This window comes from Lagenorhynchus albirostris, chromosome 17 (genome assembly GCF_949774975.1).
Source record: "Lagenorhynchus albirostris chromosome 17, mLagAlb1.1, whole genome shotgun sequence".
Taxonomy (NCBI): Eukaryota; Metazoa; Chordata; class Mammalia; order Artiodactyla; family Delphinidae; genus Lagenorhynchus; species Lagenorhynchus albirostris.
In genome coordinates this window covers 81,631,552-81,657,376 of record NC_083111.1, presented here as the reverse complement: position 1 = coordinate 81,657,376, position 25,825 = coordinate 81,631,552, and the positions used below count along the sequence as shown (strand labels likewise).

General features: G+C 55.7%; 1 protein-coding gene across 7 annotated transcripts in view; it reads right to left on the bottom strand.

The window, feature by feature from the left end:
• The window catches only part of MROH1 (maestro heat like repeat family member 1), a 68,067-nt gene that overhangs the window by 25,949 nt on the left and 16,293 nt on the right, over positions 1-25,825 (bottom strand). For 4 of the 7 annotated variants that reach the window (XM_060128201.1, XM_060128203.1, XM_060128206.1 and 1 more), the window contains 10 exons: positions 21,966-22,097; positions 21,279-21,441; positions 20,945-21,043; positions 15,921-16,072; positions 15,393-15,533; positions 15,053-15,145; positions 10,101-10,179; positions 9,759-9,872; positions 5,695-5,768; positions 4,090-4,212 (listed from right to left, as the gene is read on the bottom strand). In XM_060128201.1, coding sequence (XP_059984184.1) covers positions 4,090-4,212; positions 5,695-5,768; positions 9,759-9,872; positions 10,101-10,179; positions 15,053-15,145; positions 15,393-15,533; positions 15,921-16,072; positions 20,945-21,043; positions 21,279-21,441; positions 21,966-22,097 — 1,170 coding nt within the window. Of the gene's footprint in view, positions 1-4,089; positions 4,213-5,694; positions 5,769-9,758; positions 9,873-10,100; positions 10,180-15,052; positions 15,146-15,392; positions 15,534-15,920; positions 16,073-20,944; positions 21,044-21,278; positions 21,442-21,965; positions 22,131-25,825 lie in introns of all 7 variants that reach the window. The other 3 variants (XM_060128202.1, XM_060128204.1, XM_060128205.1) reach the window with 1 other exon arrangement.

Sequence of the window (25,825 nt, the reverse complement as noted above, 5' to 3'; positions counted from 1 at the left end):
ACAGAAACCGCAAACTACCCAGGAGTGAACGCTGAGGACACATACAAAGCCCAACAAAGGCGCAACTACCGGGACCCACAGACCAAGAACATCAACTGAACCTGAAAAATACTATCGGTGGGAAAATATTAATATGAACCAAGAACAAGAAAAGCATGTGAAAGAGTGTAACAATTAAACACAGAATGTGATTCAAGAAATTAATAGTGAAATAGTTAAGAAAGAAATCACTGACGTGGAAGAACAGATTGAAGACTTCAGGGAAATGAAGAAGAAAGATATTAAAGTGCAACATTCAGATAACAGAAGTGCCGGAACGAGAGAGACAGAAAAACGGAGAACAAGAAAAAATTAAAGAGATAAAGGAGACTAATTCCCCCCAGAAATAAAAGAGAAAAAGAGCTCACCTGAAAAGTGTCCACAGAGCTAGAGGTAAGGACAGGTCAGGTGAGCCTGGAGCATCTTCTTGTGCCAGAAAACAAGGAAAGGCTCACTCAAAAAATGATGGGGACGCGCCTTGCCTCAAGGACACAGGAGCCCGCTCCACGGGGCTCCCACAGGCCAAACTCAGAACAATTTGACCACCAAAACCGATGCCAGAAATGCATGCAAGAGTAACCCATGAATCCACACTGAGATATTATATATGAACATAAAAATAGCAAAAAGCCGGGGCTTCCCTGGTGGCGCAGTGGGTGAGAGTCCGCCTGCCGATGCAGGGGACACGGGTTCGTGCCCCGGTCCGGGAAGATCCCACATGCCGCTGAGCCTGCGCGTCCGGAGCCTGTGCTCTGCAACGGGAGAGGCCACAACAGTGAGAGGCCCGTGTACCACAAAAAAAAAAAAAAAAAAAAAAAAAAAAAACAACTAGCAAAAAGCTCTTTGTTACAACAGAAGGCCAAAAAAATAAGTATAGAGAATTAATGGAGTTAGAAAATGAACAACTGATGCTAAAACTAGTAGGGAAAACTTTAATCAGCAAGTTATCAAAGTTTACACATGTTGTAACATGTGTCCAAATCCCCTTCCTCTTTAAGGTTGAGTAACATTCTACTATAGAGATAGAGCAGACCGCGTTCACCCAGTCATCCCCTGATGGACACTTGGCTGCTTCTACCTCTTGGCTATCGTGAATGACGCTGCTACAAACATGGGCGTGCAAGTATCTCTTCAAGATCCCGCTTTCATTTCTCTTGGGTAAATACCCAGAAGTGGAATTGCCGGATCATATGGTAATTCTGTCCACAGCACCTGAAACACTTTACATCCGGGAGCTCATCTTTTGAAACTTCCCTAAGTGAGAAGTAAGGCTGTTCTGGCTGCCTGAGCAGCGAACACAGGCTCCCCCGGGGAGGCTGGCTGTGGCAGAAGGCGCCCACCTCCAGTGACAGCCGTGACTCAGGCTGTCAGATGGGCCTCCCTGGGCTGCACCTCTCAGATGCAGGAGGGAGTGTGCTCTGTGTGGCCCCTCCTGGGAGCACACAGGAAACCTGCACAGGGATTTTAGCTACGAGTACAGTTACCTCTGAGTCCTACAAGTCCTTCTAGTGAACCAGCAAGCATGTAGGTGGTCTTAGGACCCTTTACCCAGAGACAAACCATCAAAGCTTACTCAAGAAAACAGATAACCTAAATAGTTCTTTGTCTAGTAAACAATTCATGGCTAAAAGCTTTTCAACAAAGAAACCTCCAGGCCTATGTAGTTCCACTGAGGGATTCTACCAAAGATTTAAGGAAAAAATACCAAATCTTCACAAACTCTTCCATAAGTTAGAAGAGGAGGGGACGCGTCCAAACTCACCTAATGAAGGATCACCAGGGAGAGACATTACAGGAAAGTACAGGCCCATAACACTCTTGAAGAGGTGCAAAATCTCGCAACAAAGTATCGGGAAATCAAGTCCAGCAATATATTAAAAGCATTATAAATCATGACCAAGCATGGTTTATCTTGGCACTGCAAGGAATTCAATACCTAAAAAGCAATCACTTATGTCCATTTCAAATTGAAAAGAATTGAAAGCAGAATCTTGAATATTAAAAGACTGAAGGTGTTCCCCTTAGAACGGAAACAAAGTAAGGATGTCTGCACTCATCACTTGTATTCAGCATTGTAATGGAGATTCTAACCGAGGCAATAAGGCCAGAAAAAGAAATAAAAGGCATTCAGATCGGAAAGGAAGACTGAGCTGTCTATTGGAAAACATGATGTTCCATGTAGAAGATCTCAAAGAATCTATAAAAAGTAAGGCCACAGGATACAAGGTCAATATGCAAAAATCAACTGTATTTCTACACACTAGCAATGAACAATTGGAAATTGAAATTAACAAAACGATACTACTACAATAGCACTAAAACCATAGTTACAAATCTAACAAAATATGTGCAGAATCTATATGCTTAAAATTACGAAGTACTGACGAAAGAAATCAAAGATGACCTAAGTAAATGTAATGCACCATTTTCATAGATGGGAAGACAACATCAATTCATCAAAAGATATCAATTCTTCCCGAAGAGTCTACAGATTCAACACAATCCCAGTCAAAATTATAATAGCTGGGCTTCCGTGGCGGCACAGTGGTTAAGAATCCGCCTGCCAATGCAGGGGACACGGATTCGAGCCCTGGTCCGGGAAGATCCCACATGCCGCGGAGCAACTAAGCCTGTGTGCCACAACTACAGAGCCTGCGCTTTAGAGCCTGTGAGCCACAACTCCTGGGCCCGTGCGCCACAACTACTGAAGCCCGCGCGCCTAGAGCCCATGCTCTGCAACAAGAGAAGCCACTGCAATGAGAAGCCCACGCACTGCAACGAAGAGTAGCCCCTGCTCGCCGCAACTAGAGAAAGCCCGCGTGCAGCAATGAAGATCCAATGCAGCCAAAAATAAAAACAAATAAATAAACCAACAAATAAAATTCTAATAGGTTTATTTTTGTAGAAATCAACAAGATGATTCTAAAATTTATATGGATAAGTGAAGGAACTATAATAGCCAAACGAATTAGAAAAGAAGACTGAAGTTAGAGGACTCATGCTACTTCGCTCCAGAGTTTACTGTAAAGCTTCAGGCAAGACAGCGTGGTCCCGACAAAAGGACAGACGCAGACCAGTGGAGCAAAACAGAGTCCACAGTCACTTGATTTTGACAAAGATGCAAAGGCAACTCATCCACGTGGAAAGAAGAGTCTTTTCAGCAGATGGTGCTAGGACAACTGGACATCCACGTGCAAAATAATGAGCCGTAACAACAACCACACCTCCCATTAAACAATATTAACTCAAAGTGGATCACAAACCTATATGTAAAACCTCGAAGTTAAAGCTTCTAGAAGAAAACAGAGGAGAACATCTTTGTGACCTTGGGTTAAGAGAGGATTTACTAGCTAGAACACCAAAAGCAAGAGCTATAAATAAAAACCTGATAAAGTGGACTTCTAAAATATTAAAATATCCACCTTTTGAAGAAAATAAAAAGATAAGTATGACGCAACAGACTTGTCAGAAAATATTTACAAGCCATAAATCTGATAAAGGACTTGCATCCGAAATATATAAAGAACATTCTGTACTCAATAATAGGAAAGTAAACAACTCAAGAATAGGCAAAAGCTGTGAACAGACACTTAAGGAAGACATGGGGATGGCAAACATTGGTCGTTGGTGAGATGCCAGCCCGTCAGGACAGCTTGAGAAACAACCAGCCTGGACCCGAGCCTGCTAGTACCCACAGGGCCTCTCACCCGCTGCTGCTGGGGCCATGAGACCGCACAGCCGCTTCAGAAAACCTTTTGGAAATTTCTTATGAAATTAAATGCACACTCTCCATTCGCGCTTACCCAGGTGTACAAACGCATGCTCCCACAGAAACCTGTACCCACACGATCACAGTGGCTTTTTTCGTAACTGCCACACTGCAAACAACTGGAGTCTCCGTCCTCTAGAGAGTGGAGAACAGACGGGCACGCCCGGACCACGGAATGCTACTCAGCAGTAAGACAGCCAGCCACTGGTACACGCGACAACGCCCCCGACGGAAGTGGGGAATCAGGGGCCAGGAGCAGGAGGGTGAGGCCGCGCCCTTACCTCTGCCTCAGGGGGCAGCGCGCACTGCTGCACGATGTACTCGATCATGGCCTCGCCTCCAGGCTGCTCCAGGTAGCCGTGATGGGCCATGGCACTGATCACCTGCACCACGGCCCGCTTCACCTGCCCGGACCAAGGGAGAGCGGCAAGGGCCTCAGAGGACCGCCAGACAGCACGCCGGCCCAGCTGGGCGGTGGAATCTCACCCTTCCCTCTGCCTGCGCCTGCACCTGCCCCCACCTTCTCCCCAGACGCCTGCTACGAAGGCCAGCCTGCGGCCATGCCCACACCCCCAGGGGAAGGCCTCTTCCTCCTCTTTCCCGCAGCCCCTCCCCTCCCGGCGCCTCCTTGGGCATCTCCCGACCCCGTTTTGCCCTTCTGGGCAAGGGCCCTGGGTCTGCACTTGTCACCCAAACACTCCTGAAAGTTCTGAGTGTCCTGCTGTCCAGCCCCTTCGATAACTCTGTCTGGCGGCTCCAAGGAATGGCTGGGCCGTCGCGGCCGGAAGCAGCACCCTCTTCCCGGGGCTGGCACCCCCACCAGGGCCCTCTGCTCCCACGCTCCATCAGACGCCGGCCCGATGCCCCTCCCTGGGGACCCTTCCCTGTGTCCCGGTGACGCCTCTCCTCCCCCGGATCTCAGGTCGCACATCGCTGCCCTGTGCCCCCAGCTACACGTGTGTCCTGAGGGACCGTGGGGCTGACAGGTCTGGAGGGAGTGAACGATGTGGTAGCACGAGGGCCGCTCAGGCTGAGTGCGTCTGGCCACTGACAGTGTTGGAGGCACGCGGTGCGGCCCCTTGGGGGTGACACAGGGCACGGGGGCCCTGAAACAGATGCAGGTGGTTTGGGGTCCATTTCAGTAGCTTCTGAAACTCTCACAGAAGGTCCCAAAGAACAGGGCCCCAGGATGAGCACAAAGGCTGGGGCAGCCCCAGGACAGAGCCGAGGGGCCCTGCTGCCGCTGAGCCCAGGAGGGAGGAGCAGCCCTGCCCCCAGCTCTGGGCGTCACCCCCAAGGCCTTGGATGTCCCACCTGAGCCCCGGGTCCTCGCTTCCCTGAGGCTTCAGCCACGCTGAATCACCTAACCACCTGATGGTTGAGGGTGGGGGCTTCGGGCCAGGAGGGGCTGGACTCTGAGGTCTCCACGACGGAGGACCGACAGAGACCCCTGACACAAGGCTGGGGGCTTCCCTGGGGGGCAGCCGGCACAGCACTGCCAGGGAGCCCAGGCTGCCCACGGCTCCACAGGGAGAGGACAGTGGGGCTCCGACTTCAGACCCTCCTGGGCCTCCTGCCCCTCGTGCCTCTTCTGTGGCCGATGTTAGCCTGTGTCTTTTTGGTGTAGTAAACCGTAACGTGGGTATGACGACTCTTGTGAGCTTGGGGGTTCTTCTAGAGAACGATTGAACCCCAGGGTGGTTTGGGGGACCACTTCCTAACTTCATACTTGGTTAACTGCGTCAGGAGGAAGCTGGGGGTCCCAGATACCCAGGCCTGCACGCACCCACTGAGGTCTGGCCTGGCTGAGAGGTGGCTGCCGGGTCCCTGGTGGCCACACTGCCCGCAGCTGCTCACAGCGGAGCTAGGGCTGCCCGCTGACCTACCTTGCTGTTGGTGTCCAGAAGAGGAAGCTTCATGGAGGAGAGAATAAAGGGTTGCTTGACTTCCATCTGCGCAGCTGCAGGAAACAGAGAGATGGCTCAGGCCGCCCCCCACCACAAGGCCCAAGGCCACACTGCCGGGGTTCTGGCCTCAGTGTGGCCCTCCACGTGGCAGGGGGGGGCCGCATACGCACAGGCCCACCCATTTCTCTCCGGTGGGCGGGAGGGGGAAATGACCTTTTTCAGCAAATAACATTATTTCACCCAATTAAAAAGCTAGGAGGTTTGTAGTTTAGGGCAGCAGAGAAAGAGCGGGCTGAGCAGGTATCCCAGTCCAAGTGCCAGGGTCAGGGGGTCTCCTGGGGCATCGGAATCACAGCAGGCTCGTTAAGCACCACCAGCGCTGTCCCCTCCCCCCACTCCAACCTGCAGGCCCAGGTGGGCTCAGGCGTTCACTTTTCACACATTCCCAGGTGAGCTGGCGCTGAGGACCCCACTTTGAGAACCAGCTGTATAACCCTTCCTTTCCTGATATTTATTTTAGGTTTTTATCGGGGGGGGGGGGGGCCGCACCACGCCGCACGTGGGATCTTAGTTCCCGGACCACGGATCGAACCCGGACCCTCGGCAGTGAGAGTGCGGAGTCCTAACCACTGGACCGCCAGGGAAGTCGCATTCTGACATTTAAATGGGGGTAAAAAGTGAATACCAAGAAGTGGTCATGAGATTAATAAAAATAAAAACAAAGAGGGACCTCCTGGTGGACCAGTGGTTAGGACTCCACGCTCTCACTGCCGAGGGCCCGGGTTTGATCCCTGGTCGGGAACTAAGATCCTGCAAGCCACGTGGTGCGGCCAAAACCAATTTTTTTAATGAAAACAGAGACTGGGAGCACAGTGATGGCGCTATCACTCCAAGGACAGCCCCAGGGGAGGGGTGTGTCATGATCCCACCTCCCACAGGGAACTGGAGGCCTCACAGCCTGGAATGGCTGATTCCAGGTCTGGGGCAAGAAATATACACAACGAGCTTAGTTCATCATCAAAGGACTCGGAACTTGAAGAAGTCTCCCCACTCCCCGGAGATGACACAATTTGAGCTCCAATAATGGTAACAACTATAGATAACGAATAAGGACCCACTGTCTAGCACAGGGAACTCTACTCAGTGCTCTGTGGTGACCTAGATGGGAATATAATCTAAAAAACAGGGGATATATGGATACATGCTGCTGATTCACTTTGCTGTACAGCAGAATCTAAAATGACACTGTAAATCAACTATACTCCAATAAAAGTTAATTAAAAAATAATGGTGATAACTGCAATGAACTGAAATTCCTCAAATATGTTTGAATTCATGAGTCCCTATGATATTTTTAGAGAGCAATGGTCACCTTTAGAAGATGACAGGGGACCAGTGTATTATCTTGAAAACTGACAAAACAAAGGAGCCAACAGCTGAGCCTGCAGTTCCTGCATGAGCCACACTTCTGCATGGCTGAGCGGCAGGTGAAGAGCGTCTCTTCATCACGGCACCCAGCGAATCGGCGCAGCACAAGCTGTGCCCCAGGCGGCGAGCGGCAGCGCTGCCGAGGCCGCCCGGTACACACTGTGCCCCCTACAGTCTTGCCAAAGGGACTCGACTGGAGTCTGAGTTCTTGCCAATTTGCAAGAAATCCAGACGGACGAGGAAACCTCAGTCTGCACCTCGAGAACACAGCCCACCAAGCTGACCGTGTGAAACTCCACAGGTCCAATGGCCTAGGCTCTTCCACGGATAAATTACAAGGGAAAGAAAAGAGCACAGGAGACCTGCGGTTTAAAAGGGACCGAAATGTGGGGAGTGTTGTTTAGTGGGGACAGAGTTTCAGGTTTGCAGGATGAAAAGCGTCCTGGAGGCGGCTGCACAGCCATGTGAACGTGCTTAACGCTGCTGAGTGTACGCCGACGACGAGCGTGGAAAACTTTATGTTATGTGTATTTTACCACAGTTGTAAACAAGCAAAGTAAGCCACCCAGGGCCAAGCCCCCAGAAGGGAGAGATTTAGATCTATCTATCTATATATATATAATTTAAACAAATTTTACTTTTTTACTGAAGTAGAGCTTACTTACAGTGTTGCTGGTGTTCAGCAAAGTGGTCCAGTTATACATAAACGTATCTATTCTTTTTTTTTTTTTTTTTTGACTGCATTGCATTCGTTGCTGCGCACAGGCTTTCTCTAGCTGTGGTGATCAGGGACTACCCTTCCCTGCGGTGCGCGGGTTTCTCATTGTGGTGGCTTCTCTTGTTGTGGAGCACGGGCTCTAGGTGTGTGGGCTCAGTAGTTGTGGCTCATGGATTCTAGAGCGCAGGCTCAGTAGTTGTGGCACACGGGCTCAGTTGCTCCGCGGCATGTGGGATCTTCCCAGATCAGGGCTCGAACCCGTGTCCCCTGCATCGGCAGGCGGGTTCTTAAACACCGTGCCACCAGGGAAGCCCTATGTATCTATTCTTTTTCAGATTGTTTTCCATTATAGTTTATTACAAGATACTGAGTATGTTGTTTATCTATTTTATATATAGTAGTATCTGTTAATCCCAAACTCCGAATTTATCTCTTCCCCCCAATTTTCCCCTTTGGTAACAATTTTCTGTCTGTATGTTTCTATTTTGTAAATAAGTTCATTTCTGTCATATTTTAGGTTCCACATAAAAGTGATATATTGTATGTCTTCTTTCTGACTTACTTCACTTAGTATGATAATCTCTAGGTCCATCCATGTTGCTGCAATGGCATTACTTCATTCTTTTTATGGCCGAGTAGCATTCCATTTTTTATATGTACAACATCTTTCTTTTGGCCACGCCGCGTGGCTTGCAGGATCTTAGTTCCCTGAGCAGGGATTGAACCCGGGGCCTGGGCAGTGAGAGCACCGAGTCCTAACCATATATACGTATATACACTTATGGCCAGAGAAAGAACTTAAAGGAAAAAATGAAAGACAAGTGGATACGAAGTGACTCTGGAACATCATCGTGAGAGAAAAATTAACAAAGGAGAGGCAAGCGAGGCTAAACCGCGTAAAAAACGTTCAGCGCCGCTAATGACCACAAACAGCAGATCAGAGAGGAAGCGAAGGCCCAGCCGAGGCCCGCAGGCACCTGGGCTCCCAAGGGCGCTGTGGCTCAGGTGAGAGACCTTGCTCTCTGTCCCAGCACCACCCTTCCCCAGCAGCCACCAGCCACGTGCTCCTGGGCTCACGGCAGGATCCGGCCCTGCCCGCCGAGTGCTGCCCCCTCACTCCCCAAACCCGAGAGCTGCCGAGTCCACAGGTGCCACCTGGTCCACATGCTCGTTCCATAGAGGGTCAGACAGAGAACACTTGGGCTTCCAGGGCCACAAGCGGCCTCCGTCACATCTTCTTCTTTGTTTGCTTGTACAGCCCGTTGCCATGTGAAAACCACTCTCAGCTCAGGACTGTACCGAAGCAGGCTGCAGGCCTGGCGTGGCCCACGGCCACGGCCACTGTTTAGCAACCAAGCTCACCGGAAAAAACAGACTTAAGTGCGAAAACTGTTCAAGCCTATTGCTGATTAAATTAGCCTGAAAAGCAAGAAACCCGAATTCTTCCATCCAATTGTGAGGAAATCATCAGACACACGGAAATGGAGGGACTGTCTACAGAACCGGCCTCAACTCTTCTCAAAGGTCCACGTCTAAGACACAACTAGGCAACATATGCCCGTGCACAGACCCCACACTGAGGGGCAGCTGCGGCAGACAGCGTGACGGGGCAGCGGGACTGAGCCACCCGGCCGGCGGGCACGTGGCAGCTGCCGGGCCCAGGGTCAGGGGCGCCGCGTCCCACCGTCCACAGCCAGCTGTCAAGGGCAAAGGTCAGCGATGGACGCCTGCTGGGAGGCACATGAGCACTACTGCTGCAACTTTTCAAAAAGTTTGGAATTTTGCAAACTAGAAAGTTGGGGAAAATATTTAAAGAATTCAAAGCAAGATGTTCCTTTTCACCTAAAAGCTGGACAATGTCTGCCTTTTCCATCTCTGCGTCACAAAGGGCACTTACCGGCCGAGTTGATGATGTGCCTCACGACCTGGAGGGTGCCCACACGGGTCCTCTCGTTGCTGGTGTCCAGCTTGGGCAGCAGAAAGGCCAGCAGGCGGTCAGGCGAGCAGCAGGCTGCAGGGCAAGCGCTCATCAAAGAACTGTTTGTAATGAGCTGTCCTATGCTCCCTGCTGGCTGTCTGCACCTCCAAGACAAGCTAGGCCCGGCGGCCAGGGAGGCCGGACGCTCAGGGCTGCGGCCCAGCCAGGTCTTGGCTGTGTGCTCCCCAGAGACACGGGCGGGCAGCACACGAGACAAAGGGCCCCCCGCCCCCCAGAGCAGCCAGGCCGCCGGCCTCGTACCCAGCACCGTGAAGCAGCGCAGCACCTCCTTCTGGTTGCTCATCACCAGGGGGCTCGAGGACTCCACGGGCACGCAGATCTGCTCGGGAACAGAGGGCACAGTCACGGGGCCCAGCAAGGCCACGGGAGGGGCAGGCCCCCTGACGATGCTGGGCCCAGGGGCACTGCTCCGGGAACAGAGGGCACAGTCACGGGGCCCAGCAAGGCCATGGGAGGGCAGGTCCCTCAGGCGCTCTCTCACCTGGGGGCAGGAGCCCCTCGCCTGTGGCTGGAAGCGCCCTGGGGACCTCAGCCCACACCTTACAGTTGGCCCTCTCAAGGGAAAAGAGTCCTGGCTCCATCTACACCCCACCCCTCCCACCACCAGCCAGGAAAACAAACTCCCAAAACACATTCCCTGACGAGAAAGGAGACACTTTCCCGCTTTCCTGGGCATGACATCCTGGGCTGGAAACCGCGGACCTCTAGAATGCAGAAAGCACTGGAAACCAAAATACCTCGAGTCCATTCGTTCAAAATTGTAAAAGAAAAAGGAGCTGCACTGGCAAAAGTAAAAACAGAGGCTGTTGGCACATGTGTCCCTGGGCTCCACTGCACCTCAGCGGGTGACACTCACCGGGGGCTGAGCTCTGGGTGGCACCCCAGTCCCCACTCAACCCCTCAAGGTCACAACAAAGGACACCCACAGGGCCTCCAGGCACAGGGCTCTAAGGTGAGAAGTGACCAGCGGTGAGTGCAGGACCAGGTGAGTGCCAGGCGGCCGGGTTCTGCTCCAGGCCCCCAGGGTGCTGCTTGTCACTTCCACTGCAAAGACCGAACCTGGCCATAAAAGGCACCGCGGCTTCCTACCTGCTCCCGGGCTCGCTCAGCCGCTCGGAGCAGGGAGCCGGCTTGGAAGCAGAACCCCCGCCCCCCGGGGAGCCTTCAGAAGATGCGTGACCGTGACCACGCGGAAGCCTGAGCTGCTCAGGACTCCGCAGTGACTCGGAGAGAGTAAACCGCTGCTGTTTTCACGTACTAAGTTTTGGAATGATCGGTCAAAGGGCAATAGATAACTAGTGCAAATGGGTAGTCATCTGGAAAAAAGATAAAACTAGATTCTCACTCTTTCCCTAAAATAAACTCCAAACGGATTAAACAGTAAAAGTATAGGGGAAAATGAGAGAAGCTAAAAATTAATTGCAGAACTCGAAAGCCTTTTCCGAGTATAGCAAAAGCTGAACTGTAACATAAAAGATGAATAAATGATGGTGTAAAAACTAAATAATTTTGCATGGCAAAAAATACCATAAACAGGGCTTCCCTGGTGGCGCAGTGGTTGAGGGTCCGCCTGCCAATGCAGGGGACGCGGGTTCGTGCCCCGGTCCGGGAAGATCCCACATGCCGCGGAGCGGCTGGGCCCGTGAGCCGTGGCTGCTGAGCCTGCGCGTCCGGAGCCTGTGCTCCGCAACGGGAGGGGCCACAGCAGTGAGAGGTCCGCGTACAGCAAAACAAACAAACAAACAAAAAACCATAAACAGAGCCACAGATAACGGACAAAGTAGAAACAAACATTTATACATACATGATATGAGACTATAAATAACTGCTACAGATCAATATGAAAAAAAACCCTCTAAAAACCAATAGAAAAACAAAAGACATGAATGGAAAGCTCTAAGAGAAGGAAATATCACATTTTTCCTGCCTTTTCAGCTTTTATATATTTATTTTCCCGTTAAACCCCACCCCCATCCCATAGATAATCATTGTTTGTTTTTATAGTTTAACGCAATCACTTTTATATTAAGTAAATGATATTGTGCTACATCTCTCACTTTTTTTCAGAGTTGTAAGCTTTTTCTCCATAGAGATCTTAGGCACTCTTCGTTAGGTGAATTCCCAGATACTTCACGATAAGTTTCTGTTGCTGTTGTAAAGGGTCGTTTTTTTGTGCTTGGTCACTACTGACGGAGAAGAACGCTCCTGATTTTTACAGGGTGGTCTTGTAACCGGCAACCTTGCTCAACTTAGTTCTAGTATTTGTGAACCGACTAAGTTCATAAATGAGTGCATTTCTGGATGAATAAATCAACCATCCATAAAACAAACATCTACTGAGTGCTCACGGGTAACACGCACCGGTGCTGGGACAGCAGGGAACGGAACAGAGTGAACCCTCCCCCTCAGGCCTGTGCCTTCTCGCTCGGGAGACCCGAGTGGCAACCCCCCCATCGCTAAGTGTATTAAGAGGAGCTCGGGGCCTCGGGAAAGGCAAAGAGGGGACCGGGACGGAGGGTGGGTGGCCGGGAGAAGATGAACGACAGGTCGGTCCTCACTCCCCCCATTTCTGTTCCTTTCCCCGTTAACACTGAGAGTGGGGCTGCTTCCTGCTCCTGACACTAGAGGAAGCGTACCTGTCTCCCGTTCACCATGATGCACGCGGAGGGCCTGGGCATTTAAACTTCGTCAAGTTAGAGACGTTCCTTTCTGATCCTGGTTGCTAAGAGCTTTAGCGACAAATAGGTGTTGAACTTTATCAAAAGCTTTTTCTGCATTGATTGATATCAGACAATATTTTCGGGAATCTCGTTCCATGATGAGGTGAGCTGACTGGCCTCAGCGCTGTGCAGCCCCCCTGGCTGGGCCCTACACCCCTCGTGTACTGGGAGCGCAGTGCTGAGGGAACGGTGGTGAGGGCGCAATGCTGAGGGTGCAGTGCTGGGAGCTCAGTGCTGAGGGTGCAGTGCTGAGGGCGCAGTGCTGGGAGAGCAGTGCTGAGGGTACAGTGCTGAGGGAACGGTGCTGAGGGTGCAGTGCTGAGGGTGCAGTGCTGGGAGAGCAGTACTGAGGGCGCAGTGCTCAAGGTACAGTGCTGAGGGAATGGTGCTGAGGGTGCAGTGCTGAGGGTGCAGTGCTGAGGGAACGGTGCTGAGGGTGCAGTGCTGAGGGTGCAGTGCTGAGGGAACGGTGCTGAGGGTGCAGTGCTGAGGGTGCAGTGCTGGGAGAGCAGTACTGAGGGCGCAGTGCTGAGGGCACAGTGCTGAGGGCGCAGTGCTGAGGGTGCAGTGCTGAGGGTGCAGTGCTGAGGGAACGGTGCTGAGGGAATGGTGCTAAGGGCGCAGTGCTGAGGGCGCAGTGCTGAGGGTGCAGTGCTGGGAGCTCAGTGCTGAGGGTGCAGTGCTGAGGGTGCAGTGCTGGAAGCTCAGTGCTGAGGGTGCAGTGCTGAGGGTGCAGTGCTGGGAGCTCAGTGCTGAGGGTGCAGTGCTGGGAGCTCAGTGCTGAGGGTGCAGTGCTGAGGGTGCAGTGCTGGGAGCTCAGTGCTGAGGGTGCAGTGCTGGGAGCTCAGTGCTGAGGGTGCAGTGCTGGGAGCTCAGTGCTGAGGGTGCAGTGCTGAGGGTGCAGTGCTGGGAGCTCAGTGCTGAGGGTGCAGTGCTGGGAGCTCAGTGCTGAGGGTGCAGTGCTGGGAGCTCAGTGCTGAGGGCGCAGTGCTGAGGGAACAGTGCTGGGAGCTCAGTGCTGAGGGAACGGTGCTGAGGGCACGGTGCTGAGGGCGCAGTGCTGAGGGCGCAGTGCTGAGGGTGCAGTGCTGAGGGAACGGTGCTGAGGGAATGGTGCTAAGGGCGCAGTGCTGAGGGCACAGTGCTGAGGGTGCAGTGCTGGGAGCTCAGTGCTGAGGGTGCAGTGCTGAGGGTGCAGTGCTGGGAGCTCAGTGCTGAGGGTGCAGTGCTGAGGGTGCAGTGCTGGGAGCTCAGTGCTGAGGGTGCAGTGCTGAGGGTGCAGTGCTGGGAGAGCAGTACTGAGGGCGCAGTGCTGAGGGCACAGTGCTGAGGGCGCAGTGCTGAGGGCGCAGTGCTGAGGGAACGGTGCTGAGGGAATGGTGCTAAGGGTGCAGTGCTGAGGGCTCAGTGCTGAGGGTGCAGTGCTGAGGTTGCAGTGCTGGGAGCGCAGTGCGGGGCAACTCCCTTCACTGAGCACACGATCCTCACATCCAGCCTCACAGTAGTAGACCTAGATTTTTCTGTGTGGTCCTGACTTGGATTTGGAATCAAGACCAGCCTCAAAGAATCCATCAGGCAGCTCTGGATCCTTTTCTCATTTCCAAGCCCACCTGTGTATGGTGGAAATTAGCTGTCCCTCAAAAGTTTGGAAGAACGCAACCTTCAAACCACGTGGGTCCTGGCTTTGCTTTCAGAAAGGAAGGGCTTGGAATGTTGTTTCCATTTCTTTACTGGTTTAGTCACGTTTTCTATTTCTTCTCTCCCAATTTTGACATTTTTAAGATTTTTCTAGGAATCTATCCACTTCATACAGTTTTTCAGGTTCATTACCATTGCTCACACACTAAAATTACTATTTAATCTCTCTACCATAGCCCGACCCCCGGCCCTCACAGGGCGCCGTCCATGTGTGTGGCAGGTGAGGGCTCAGGCCGGCGGGCCAGGCTGGCATCCCAGCAGGTGTGGGAGTGGAGCAGGCCCAGAGATGCCCCAGGGGGTGGGGGGAGCAAGGAGGTAAGTCCACTCTCCCTGCTTCTCTTTCTCACAGAGCCGCCTGCCCACGCTCTCTCTAGTTTTCCGGCCCTCTTCTCTCCCACTCAGAAAGTCCCACGGACACAACGTCCCCCCAGAGCTCCCCGTGACCTCCATGCCCCTCATCTGACCTGGGGGGGCAGGGTGTGCACGGCTGCGGAGCCTCCTCGAAGCCCTTTCTCCATCAAAGCCATCAAGACCGCTGGAGGGGGTCTCCACCTGAGCCCGGGCCCTCGGGACGCACGGCCAGTGCAGATGGCCCCAGAGCTGCCCCTGGCCTGCTGGCTGCCCGCTCCGGCCCCTGCACGGCGGGGCTGTGCTGTGTCGCGCGGCCCGAGCCCCAGCGCTGGGCAGACGGCGCCTCAGCCCCGCCTCCTGCTCCCTGACCCTCAGCAGGCACCTCCCAGCGTGCTCCCACCCCTCCCTGGGCCCCCAGCCCACCTGAGCATGCAGGGCAGCCAGGAGTGAGTCAAGCTGGACGTCCAGCGTGCGGCTGCCCACGCTTGCGGCCGCCTCGAGGATCTGGCCCAGGCTCTGCTCGAGGAGGGAGGAGAGGGGCCGTCAGGGCCTCCTCCTGGCCCAGCCCCACCCCTGCTGGCTGCGGGAGTCTTCCAGCCCTCCACCCCAGCGCTCGCTCGTGGGGAAGGGCCGGGAAGGGGGTGCGTGGCAAGGCCAGGTGGGCCTGGCTCCCCGGCTCCTGTCCGCGCCCCCCACTGAGGCTGGCTGCCCCCAGGGCTTCCCCCCGACCCCGTGCCCCCTGCAGCTGAACTCCTGAACGCACCCTGGACACGTGGACAGTCTCGGCGTGCTTCTTGTAGAGGCCGAGGACTCCAGGCAGCAGCTTGGGGAGCTGCTCCTCCAGCTTCTCGCTGGGCAGCAGGTGGCTCATGGGCCCCAGGGCCTCCACCACAGCGAGCCGCAGCTGGGGGGACACAGGGACAGGCGCTCGCGTGCGGACCGGCCGGCAACGCCCGTCAGCCCGGGGCAGAGATGTGCAAAGAGCCCTTCCCCAAGGACCCCACAGTTGGAATCGAAGACCCGGGTTACCGCGAGCGGCGGTCCTAAAGGGGTGGAGGGAGTGGGCCTACAGGGAGAGGTCCAGCGCTGGGGCCCCAGAAAACTAGCCCTACTCTGTGAGGACCTGTGGGGCGGGGGAGGGAGGGGCACATGTAGACAGATCTCCCCCCAACACCCGAGAACCCGCAGGACCCCAGAAGAGGCCCAGGTGACTGGAGCAGTACCTCCAGGCTGGGGGTGGGAGAGGAAAGCCAGCTAGGTGAGGCCACAGGTCCCTAAGGGCCACACATACCTTGGCTTCCCGGCTCTGCAGCCAGTGGTGGAAGAGGATGTCGTAGGCGCTGAAGATGTCAGTGGCGAAGGCATCCTTCCTGACCGTGGGGTCGGGGGCCTGGTCCAGGTCGGCCAGGTACTCCAGGGTGCTCTCGCTAAAGCGCTGCAGAGCTGTGGCGACCCACGCGGTAAGCGGCGGCCGGCCCATGGCCGCACAGCTTCCGCGCGACACCTGCCCCTTCTAACATGCCATGCTGCCTGCGAGACACCCTCCAGAGCACCCGGCCGGGCTCGGGACCAAAGCGCTGTGCGGGCGTCAAGGGTCCCCCAACTCGCGTGCTTCGCAGAAGCTCAGAACGTGACCTTTTTCGGAAATAGGGTCTTTGCAGATGCAATGAGTCAAGACGAGGTCACAGTGGGTGGGGGGCAACTCCAACAGGACCGTGTCCTCACAAGAAGAGAGACAGACACGCGGGGACAACGGAGGCAGAGCTGCACTGCTGCAGCCTCGAGCCAACGCGCCAGGATGCACGGGCACCTCCAGATGCCAGGGGGCCTGGAAGGTTTCTCTCCAGAGCTGCAGAGGGCGCACGGCCCTGTCAACACCCTGCTCTCGGAATCCTGGCCTCCTGAGCCGTAGAGAACACATTTCTGTTGTTTTAACCCCCCCAATTTGTGGTCTTTCGTTGAGGTGGTCCAAGGAAACCAGTACAGGCACCAACCTCCCCAAAATGCCCCCAGGCCACCACGCCTGGCCCACTCCAGTCTGCTGTGCCCACCTCCCCCCTCACAGAGATGCGTGCCACACGCTTTCAAGGGCTGCTGTGCCGGGCAGGCGTGGGCCCCCCAGGACACGTGTAGGAAGAAGACCTGGGGGCACGGTGGCGGGGTGCCGAGGGTGGGGAGCGCTGGCCTGGGGGTCTGTGTCTGTGGAAGGGACTGTGCTGTGGACACCAGGCGGGTAAGCCTGGGGACTCGCTTTGCTGCAGACCTGCGAGTGGTCAGCAGGACCTGGACTCTGGGTCAGGGGAGACGATGGGGCCACGAAGGAGAGTCGGAGGCCAGGCCCTGGCCACGGGGCCTGGGCAGTGGAGGGGGAGATGAGGATGCAATGGCCCGGAGAGGCGGCGGCTCCCGGCCGGGCCTCCCGAGGGCAGAGCCCGGCGCCCAGGCAGGGGCTGCAGCAGCTGCCCCGGGGGTCTTTACTTGCTCCAGCTCACAACCTCAAACCTGGCCCACTTGTAAGGCTAATTTCTTAGCCTGGGCTTTGCAGCCCAGCAGAAAGACTAACCCTAACCCTCCATCTACAGGAGGGCAGCCATGTTCACACGTGCTCAAGACAGAACATAAAGAAATTCTCAAAGAAAACTACCTCCTGGGGGAAGGTTTCTGTGTCATGGGCAGCCCTTCCACTGAGGATGGGCCCCTGGAGGGTGGGCTCTGGTCCCCTCCCTGCCACACGGCTGCTAAAACCGGGGCTGCAGGTGCCCCGAGAACCCTCAGCTCCTCTCTCAACCCCCCACTCCTCCACGGCCCCTTCGTCCCCCCACTCTTTTGCCTCCTTGAGTTGTTCAGTCAGGCTGTTGGTCAAATTGATCAGGGATCCTAGGTATTTTGCGTGGGAAGGTCTTTCAGGGTAACAGGCTACCATATGGCCAGAAGCAGAAGCCCAGCCCCGACCTGTTACTAGGCTTGAGTGTTCCATCAGGTACACACACGGGCACAGAGTAAAGGGCACTCCTCACACACCCTCCGCCAGCCCAACCTCCCTTGCTCCAGAAGCAAACATGGCGTTTGATCTCTCTCTCGATAAATAACGCGTCCAACGTTCCTCACCCACTCCCCGCAAGGACGGGGCCCGTCCTTCCCGTCCATCCCTCCAGACCCACGCCGCCAGAGCCCACCCACTCCGTCCATGAGCAGCTTTGTTTCCCAGAGTCACCGACCACCTGCGGTTTGAGTCTCCTTGGCTCTCCAGGCACGAGTCACCAAGGCGACCTCCACATCTCTTGCCGCACACCCTGGGGCTCCCCGGCCCCATGTGGGACTGCACCCTTCCTGATCCTGGCTTCTCCACAAGAGCCTTTACCTCCTGCTCAAGTAGCATCTGGGCAGGGCTCTGATTCTCAGAGGGTGCCTTCCACTGGAGCTTTCTGGCACTCTCGCTTGAGCGAGAGAAGGCAAGGCCACCTATTTCCTCAGCCTCCCCTTGGCCCATCCCTGCCCACCCCCCTGCAAAGTCTTCCTGGTGCGGTGCCTGGAGGGCGTCTCCACCAGGAACAGCTCCTGCTGCAGGGCAGGTTCGGGGATTACTGCAGGACGCCCCCACTCCACTCTCTCCGTTCGTTCTTTCCAGGTTGTCTCATTCGAATGCTGGCTTCATGGCCTAGCCTGCTAATTCTTTTCTCTCCTATTTTCCATATATTTGCATTTTTGCTCTACTTTCTGGAGGATTTCCTCAACTTTCTGTTCCATTTCTGCCTTCCATTTTCATCATGTTTTTAATTCCCAGAAGCTTAATTTTATTCTCCGAATGTAGCTTCTTCACAGCCACACGCTCGTTTCCTGAACGCATCTTCCCTTAGCTCCCAGAGGACATTAACCACAGATTTCCTTTCCTGCCTGTCTTCTCCTCCCTGAACCGTCGGCTTTCCCCAAGTCTCGGTTTCTGCTTATTTTGCGGCCACCTTTCCTATCACAGACTTTCCTCGTGGGCAGTGATTTTTGGCCGCTACTGGTGCTGGACAGTGTGGCCAGGCCAGCCATGCACCCTGCTGTCTGGGGCATGTCAACACGGTCTCTGGGTCTCCCTGCCCACTCTTCCCCTGCCTGGCCACAGCGTACTGCAAACTGGACGAGAAGCCTCAAGTGTGCACGTGCTCCTGTTCTTGGCCCAGCGCCGCTGCCCACTTGTGCCGCCTTCCGGCAGTGGACACAGACATCTGCCCAGAACCAGAGGCTGTCTGGAAGGACAGGAGGCCCCAGCCCGCTCGTGGCCCACCCAGGCCGCTGATGGGCTGTTGTGGACCCTCCTGGCCCGACTGAGGCCCCTCCAGCAGGCAGGACCACTCTTCCCTCCAACTGCAGACCCTGAACGTTCTGTCTGCGGTGAGGGGCGCACACCTCAGCAGGAGGGCGGCCTGCGGGCAGGTCTCTTGGCCCACGCACTTGCTTCATACACGACATAGCAACAGGTGGGAACTGCAGGGGCCTTTGGCCCGTGAAGGGCTGGGACCAGAGCGCCTGAGAAGCGCGAGTCAGCTCTCTGTGCAGGGCCCTGCACCTCCCGGAGCGAGGCCAGTGCCTCCCAGAGGAGCTGCCTGGGGCCGGTACCTAAGCCCTCGGCTCCGACACGGGCTCTGTCCTAGGCTGGTCTTCTCCCCGTGTGCGGCGCACCCGAGGTACAGCCCCAGCCCCTCAGCTCTGCCTCGGCCCCTTCTGTGCCCTGCTCCTGCATTCCCAGCTCAGCGGTGATTCCCACCCAGCTGATCGGGGATCCTGTCACAATTCCCCTTTTCAGCCAAAACTAGGTCAAGGAGGCTCTGCCCTTCAGCCCACGCAGCCTGCCAATCACGCACAGTTGGGAGGAGCCCGCGAGAGGCACCAAGGAGGCCATGGCAGGGAGTGGGGAGAATGGGGACGCGGGGGGCTGCGAGGGGGCTGGCACGGGCTGGAGCCCCTCCTAGGGCCCCCTGAAAGCGGGGGACCCTGAACCCAAAGCCACTGTGAACAGGGAGGCCTGGGGCCCAAAGCTCTAGGCCCTGGCTAGGAAAGTCCCCGGGTGTGTGCAAGATCGCAGCTTCCCTAGGAACCCTCCCCAGACACCAATCCTCTAGCTACCAGCCCCCAACCCCAACCCTGAGCCCTGCCCAGTGCGGCCACGCCCTCACCACATGCTCCCTAGCTGGCAGCCTGGGGTGGAAGCCCAGCACCTGCTAACAGGCTGGGCTGCGGGTTAAAAAGGGTCCAGTCCTCATGCGGGCCTAGCTGCTCCCTCTCCCTCCCCTCAGTACCGGCCAGCGTCTCCCTGAGCCTGGTTGGGACACTAGGGACACCAGGAAGCTGAAGGACAAGGGCAACGTGGTGGCTGCTAGAAGAGGCCCAGGCCCCCTCAGCCCCCGGGTCTCAGGACCCTCTGCTTCCCTCCCACACGAGTGCCCTCCTCTCCCCCAAGAGTCATGCCGCGAGGCACCGTCCCCTGGCCAGGCACGCGGAGGGCCGCACACAGAAGGTGGGAGAGTGAATGCCCCATCCCAAGATGCCCAGGGAATGGTCACGCTCCCAGCACGGGGCAGGGAGAGGAATGGGAAGCAGCTGCAGCCTTGGGTAAGTCTCTTCCCGGCCCACATCAAGCGTCCGGGGCTCAGGGACTGCAGTGTGGAGTCCTGGGCAGGGGGCCCCCAGCAGCAGAGAAATGCACTCAGACGGCAGAGGCCAGGTCTCTATCTGCAGCAGTGCCCACCCAGCCCGCGCCTGCAGTCACCCTTCCTCTAAATGTCCCGCCCTCTTCCTGCAGCCTGGGGGACCCACAGCCCCACAAAGGGGCACCGGAGACAAAAGGTCCAGGAGTGGACAGGCTGCACCCAGCCCCTGCCCCGCAGAGACCCACCTGCCCTCGGAGGCCCACCTGCCCGCAGAGATCCACCTGCCCGCAGAGACCCACCCGCCCCGCAGAGACCCACCTGCCCGCGGAGGCCCCCCTGCCCGCGGAGGCCCCCCTGCCCGCGGAGACCCACCTGCCCGCGGAGGCCCCTGCCCGCGGAGGCCCCCCTGCCTGCGGAGGTCCACCTGCCTACGGAGGCCCCCCTGCCCCTCAGAGGCCCCCCTGCCCGCGGAGGCCCCCCTGCCCGCGGAGGCCCACCTGCCCGCGGAGACCCACCTGCCCGCGGAGGCCCCCTGCCCGCGGAGGCCCCCCTGCCCGCGGAGGCCCCCGTGCCCGCGGAGGCCCCGTGCCCGCGGAGGCCCCCCTGCCCGCAGAGGCCCCGTGCCCGCGGAGGCCCCCCTGCCCGCGGAGGCCCCCCTGCCCGCGGAGGCCCGTCTTACCACAGCAGAACACCACCCTCATCGAGTCGGGCTTGGCTGCACTCAGCATGGGCAGCATGGTGCTCAGGATGGACGTCAGGAAGGGCACCACGCCGAACACTGCAAGAGGGGCACGTCACAGGGGCCCCACTGCCATCCCCACCCAGCCTGTCCTTCCCTCGGGCCCTGTGCCCCAGGGGAGGCAGGGCACCCCGGCCACACGCCTTGAGCTCCTTCTGCACAGCCTGGGGCTCACGTTGGAGCTGCTGGGACACAAGGAACCGAGGCCGGCGGGCTCTCAGAGGTCTTCAAGACCGCTCAGATCACGGGTCGAAGGGGCCGAGCCGCCACCTACCATTGGAAACGGAGAGGTTGGCGAGCGTCTGCACGACAAAATGGTGCGGCAGGACCCCAGGCTGGAACTTGCTCAGTATCTCCTCCATCACGCTGCTGATGAAACGCTTTCCCAAAGCCACCAGGACGTTGCTGGCGGCCTGCTGCCAGTCACAAACCAGTTCCTATCCCCCCAAAAGACCTGGACTGGTACCCAGACCTAGGGAGGCAGACCTCGCCCTGAAACCGCCCAGGAAGCGGAACGAGACACTCTGCCCTCGGTCACGCCAGGGGACACGCTGCTGCTGCTGGGAGCAGGGCTCCCTGCTGAGCCCAGCGCCTCCACACACCGGGCACCACCGCCCCTGCATGTGCCCTGAGGGTTCGGGGAGTTTGCTCTCAGCGCCTCCACACACCGGGCACCACCGCCCCCGCGTCTGCCCTGAGGGTTCGGGGAGTTTGCTCTCAGCGCCTCCACACACCGGGCACCACCGCCCCCGCGTCTGCCCTGAGGGTTCGGGGAGTTTGCTCTCCGCGTCAGTTTCCATTGTGGGGTGACCCTCCCCACCCCAGGAGGGCAATCAGTGCACAGGACCCAGGGGCCAAGCTCAGGCAGCCGGACACAAACCCACACCCTTAAGGCACCTGGGAGGAAAGGCCTCGGAAGGCAGCTTCCCTCCCAAGCCAGGGCCTGCTCAGCCCCACGGACCTTCACTTTGGTCATCTCGCTGGAGGCCAGGAGGATGCTGGCCCTGGCCAAGCCCTTGTCCAGCTCGCCGAGGTGACTGCTCACGACCGTCTCCATGACCCTCAGGATCATCGTCCGGTACGGATGCGCCAGCTGAGGAGAGAACCATGGAGGGAGGGCCAGGACCTGCTTGTCTCTCACGGCTCCTCTCTGAGCTTAAGAAAGAGCCCTGGTCTCCTGACGGCATCGCTCTGGGTGGCCCGCCTCCTGGGGAGCTCTCCATATGTCCTGGTGCAGCCCTCTCCTCAGCCATGTCCCTGCAGCGCCCCCGTCCAGCATGCATCATCCTCGCCTTCACTGAGGACACGCAGACCACAGCGGAGGCCATGACAGGTGGAGGGCATGTCACGGTGATGACAGAAAACCCCGCGACGTGAGCAGAGCCCAGCCAAGGGAAGGGCTTCATCCTGCGGGAGTCCCGGGCGTCACGGAGACCGGCGGTGAGGACAGGAAATACTCAGGGAGCCAGGAAAGACCAAGACCCGCTGCTCCCTGAGGACCCTCCCCCCTCCCCCGGGAATGCAGCGTCCAGACTGGGGGTGCAGACCAGGGGGCACAACCTCAGTGCAGCTGGAGTGCCCAGGCCACGTGACGGGAGCAAAGAGGGCAAGAAAGGGCGCGACTCAGGCTGGCTGCACTCTGCAGAGCTGCTTGCACTCTGCAGAGCTGCTCAGGCCTGAGAAAAGGTGCTCGTGACCCTCGGGCCCCCCGCCAACGACGTCCCCACCACGCTCCCTCCTGCAGAGGCTGCTAGCAGCCCTCACGGGGGTGGCCCACACTACCCGGTCACTCAGCCCTGCACGCGAGAGGGGAGGGCAGGAACCCCTCTATTTCAAGTAGAAACATACAGCTTATACCTGGGAAAAGTACCAATGTCCTACTGATGGGGTCATTCACAGCTGCTGGGTTTTTTTTTTTTAATTTATTTATTTATCTCTGGCTGCGTTGGGTCTTCATTGCTGCGCGCGGGCTTTCTCTAGTTGCGGCGAGCGGGGGCTCCTCTTTGTTGCGGTGCGCGGGCTTCTCACTGCGGTGGCTTCTCTTGTTGCAGAGCATGGGCTCTAGGCACGCAGGCTTCAGTAGTTGTGGCGCACGGGCTTCAGTAGTTGTGGCTCGCGGGCTCTAGAGCGCAGGCTCAGCAGTTGTGGCGCACGGGCTTAGGTGCTCCGTGGCATGTGGGATCTTCCCAGACCAGGGCTCGAACCCGTGTCCCCTGCATTGGCAGGCAGATTCTCAACCACTGTGCCACCAGGGAAGCCCTACTGGTTTGTTTTGTTCTGTTTTTCGCTTTTTTAAATTGTGTTAAAATACACATAACAAAGTTTACCATCTTAACCATTCTCAAACATACAGTGCAGTGGTATTAAATACATTCAGCTGGTGGTGTGGCCGTCAGTACCATCCCTCCCCATAGCTCTTTCCATCTTATAAAACTGAAACCCTGTCCCATTAAACCCTAACTCTCCATTCCCATCCCCTCAGCCCCTGCCACCCACCTTTCTACTTTCTGTATCTGAATTTGACTATTCTAGACACTTCATAGAAGTAGAAATATACAGTATTTGTCCTTTAGTGACTGGCTTATTTCACTGAGCAAAATGTCCTCAAGGAGGTTCATTCAGGGGCTTCCCTGGTGGCGCAGTGGTTGGGAATCCGCCTGCCAATGCAGGGGACACGGGTTCGAGTTCTGGTCCGGGAAGATCCCACATGCCATGGAGCACCTAAGCCCGTGTGCCATAACTACTGAGTCTGCGCTCTAGAGTCCTCAAGCCACAACTACTGAAGCCCGTGCGCCTAGAGCCCAGGCTCCGCAACAAGAGAAGCCACCGCAACGGGAAGCCCGCGCACCGCAACAAAGAGTAGCCCCCGCTCGCCACAACTAGAGAAAGGCCCGCGCACAGCAACAAAGACCCAATGTAGCCAAAAACAATAAATAAAATAAAATAAATTTATTTTTTAAAAGTCATATGTATCCCTAGATAAAAATATTTTTTTTAAAAAAAAGAGGTTCCTCCATGTTGTAGCATGTGTGAGAATTCCCTTTTTTTTTTTTTTTTTTTTTTTTTTTTTGCAGCACCACGACTTGTGGGATCTTAGTTCCCCGACCAGGGATTGAACCTGGGCCCTTAGCAGTGACAGGGCTGAGTCCTAACCACAGGACCGCCAGGGAGTTTCCAGAATTCACTTCCTTTTTAAGGCTGAATATTCCGTTGTGTGGATGGACCACATCTGGCTTATCCATCACCCACTGATGGGCACTTGGGTTGCCTCCACCTTTTGACTAATGTGATTAATGCTGCTATGAACAAAGGTGTGCAAATATCTCTTTCAGACTCTGCTTTCAATCTTTTGGGTATATACCCAGAAGTGGAACTGCTGGGTCATATGATAATTCTATTTTTATTTTTTGAGGAACCTCCATAATGTTTTCCATAGCCACTGCACCATTTAACACTCCCACCACCACTGCACAAGGTTTCCCGTTTCTCCACATTTTCACCAACACTTGTTATTTTCTCTTTTTTTGATAGTATCCATTGCAATGGATGTGAGGTGGTATTTCACTGTAGTTTTGATTTGCATTTCCCTAATGATTAGGGATGCTGACCACCTTTTCATGTTCTTAGTGGCCATTTGTGTATCTTTTTTGGAGAAATGTCTATTCAAGTCCCTTGCCTATTTTTGAATTGAGTAGTTTGGTATTTTGTTGCTCAGTTTTCAGAGTTCTCTATATATCCTGGATATTAATTCCTTATTGGATATATGATTTGCAAACATTTTCTCCCATGCTGTGGGTTGCCTGTCCCTTTGGTGTCATATCCAAGAAATCATTGCGAAGTCCAATGTCCAGGAGCTTCTGTCCTATGTTTTCTTCTAAGAGTTTTACAGTTTTAGGTTTTACGTTTAGGTCTTTGACCCCTTGAGTTAATTTTTGTGTATGATGTGAGGTAGTGGTCCAACTTCATTCTTTTGCAAATGGAGATCCAGTTTTCCCAGTATCATTTGTTGAAAAGACTATCCTTTCCGCATTCAATTATCTTGGCACCCCTGTTGAAAAGCATTTGACCGCATATGTGAGTTTATTTCTAGGCTCTATTCTACTCCATTGTCTATGCGTCTGTCTACGCCAGTGCCACACTGGCTTGATTACCGTAGCTTTCCTGGTCAATTTTGGAATCAGGAATTGGGAGGCCTCCGGCTTCGTTCTTCTTCTTTAGGAATGTTCTGGCTATTCAGGATCCCTCGAGATTCCCTATGAATTTTAGGATGGGTTCTTCTACTTCTACAAAGTTGCGACAGCTGCTTATTTTTTAAGATTTTATTTCCACTTTACGTTGCTCTTGAGAGCTCAATGAGCAGAACAGTAACCACGTCAAAGGAAGATGTGCAGCACTCCCTCTGAGGGAGGGGGTTTCGCCCAGGCCCTCACGCAGGATGATGTAGCCGCAGCCCCGTCAGGTAGCACACTGGGAAGGGAACGGGGCTGGGGGGGTGGGGGCAGTTCTCTGATGCTACCTGCCCTTGGCAGGAGTGTGTGAGATTTCCGGCTCAACCGTTCTGATGTGTTGGCGGGTGGCCTGCTGCCCTTCCCCCACCCCCAGAACTGACTGAGTCCACTAAATGGACGAACTGGATGACTAGGCTACCTGCGGGCAGGACGACGTTAGGAGGCAGGGCCTTTGGGATGTGATTAGGCCACGAGGGTGGAGCCCTCATGAATGGAATTTGTGCCCCTATAGAAGAGACCCCAGAGAGCTCCCTCATCCCTTCTGCCAGGTGAGGACAAAGGGAGGACACATCCACCTATAAACCAAGAAGCA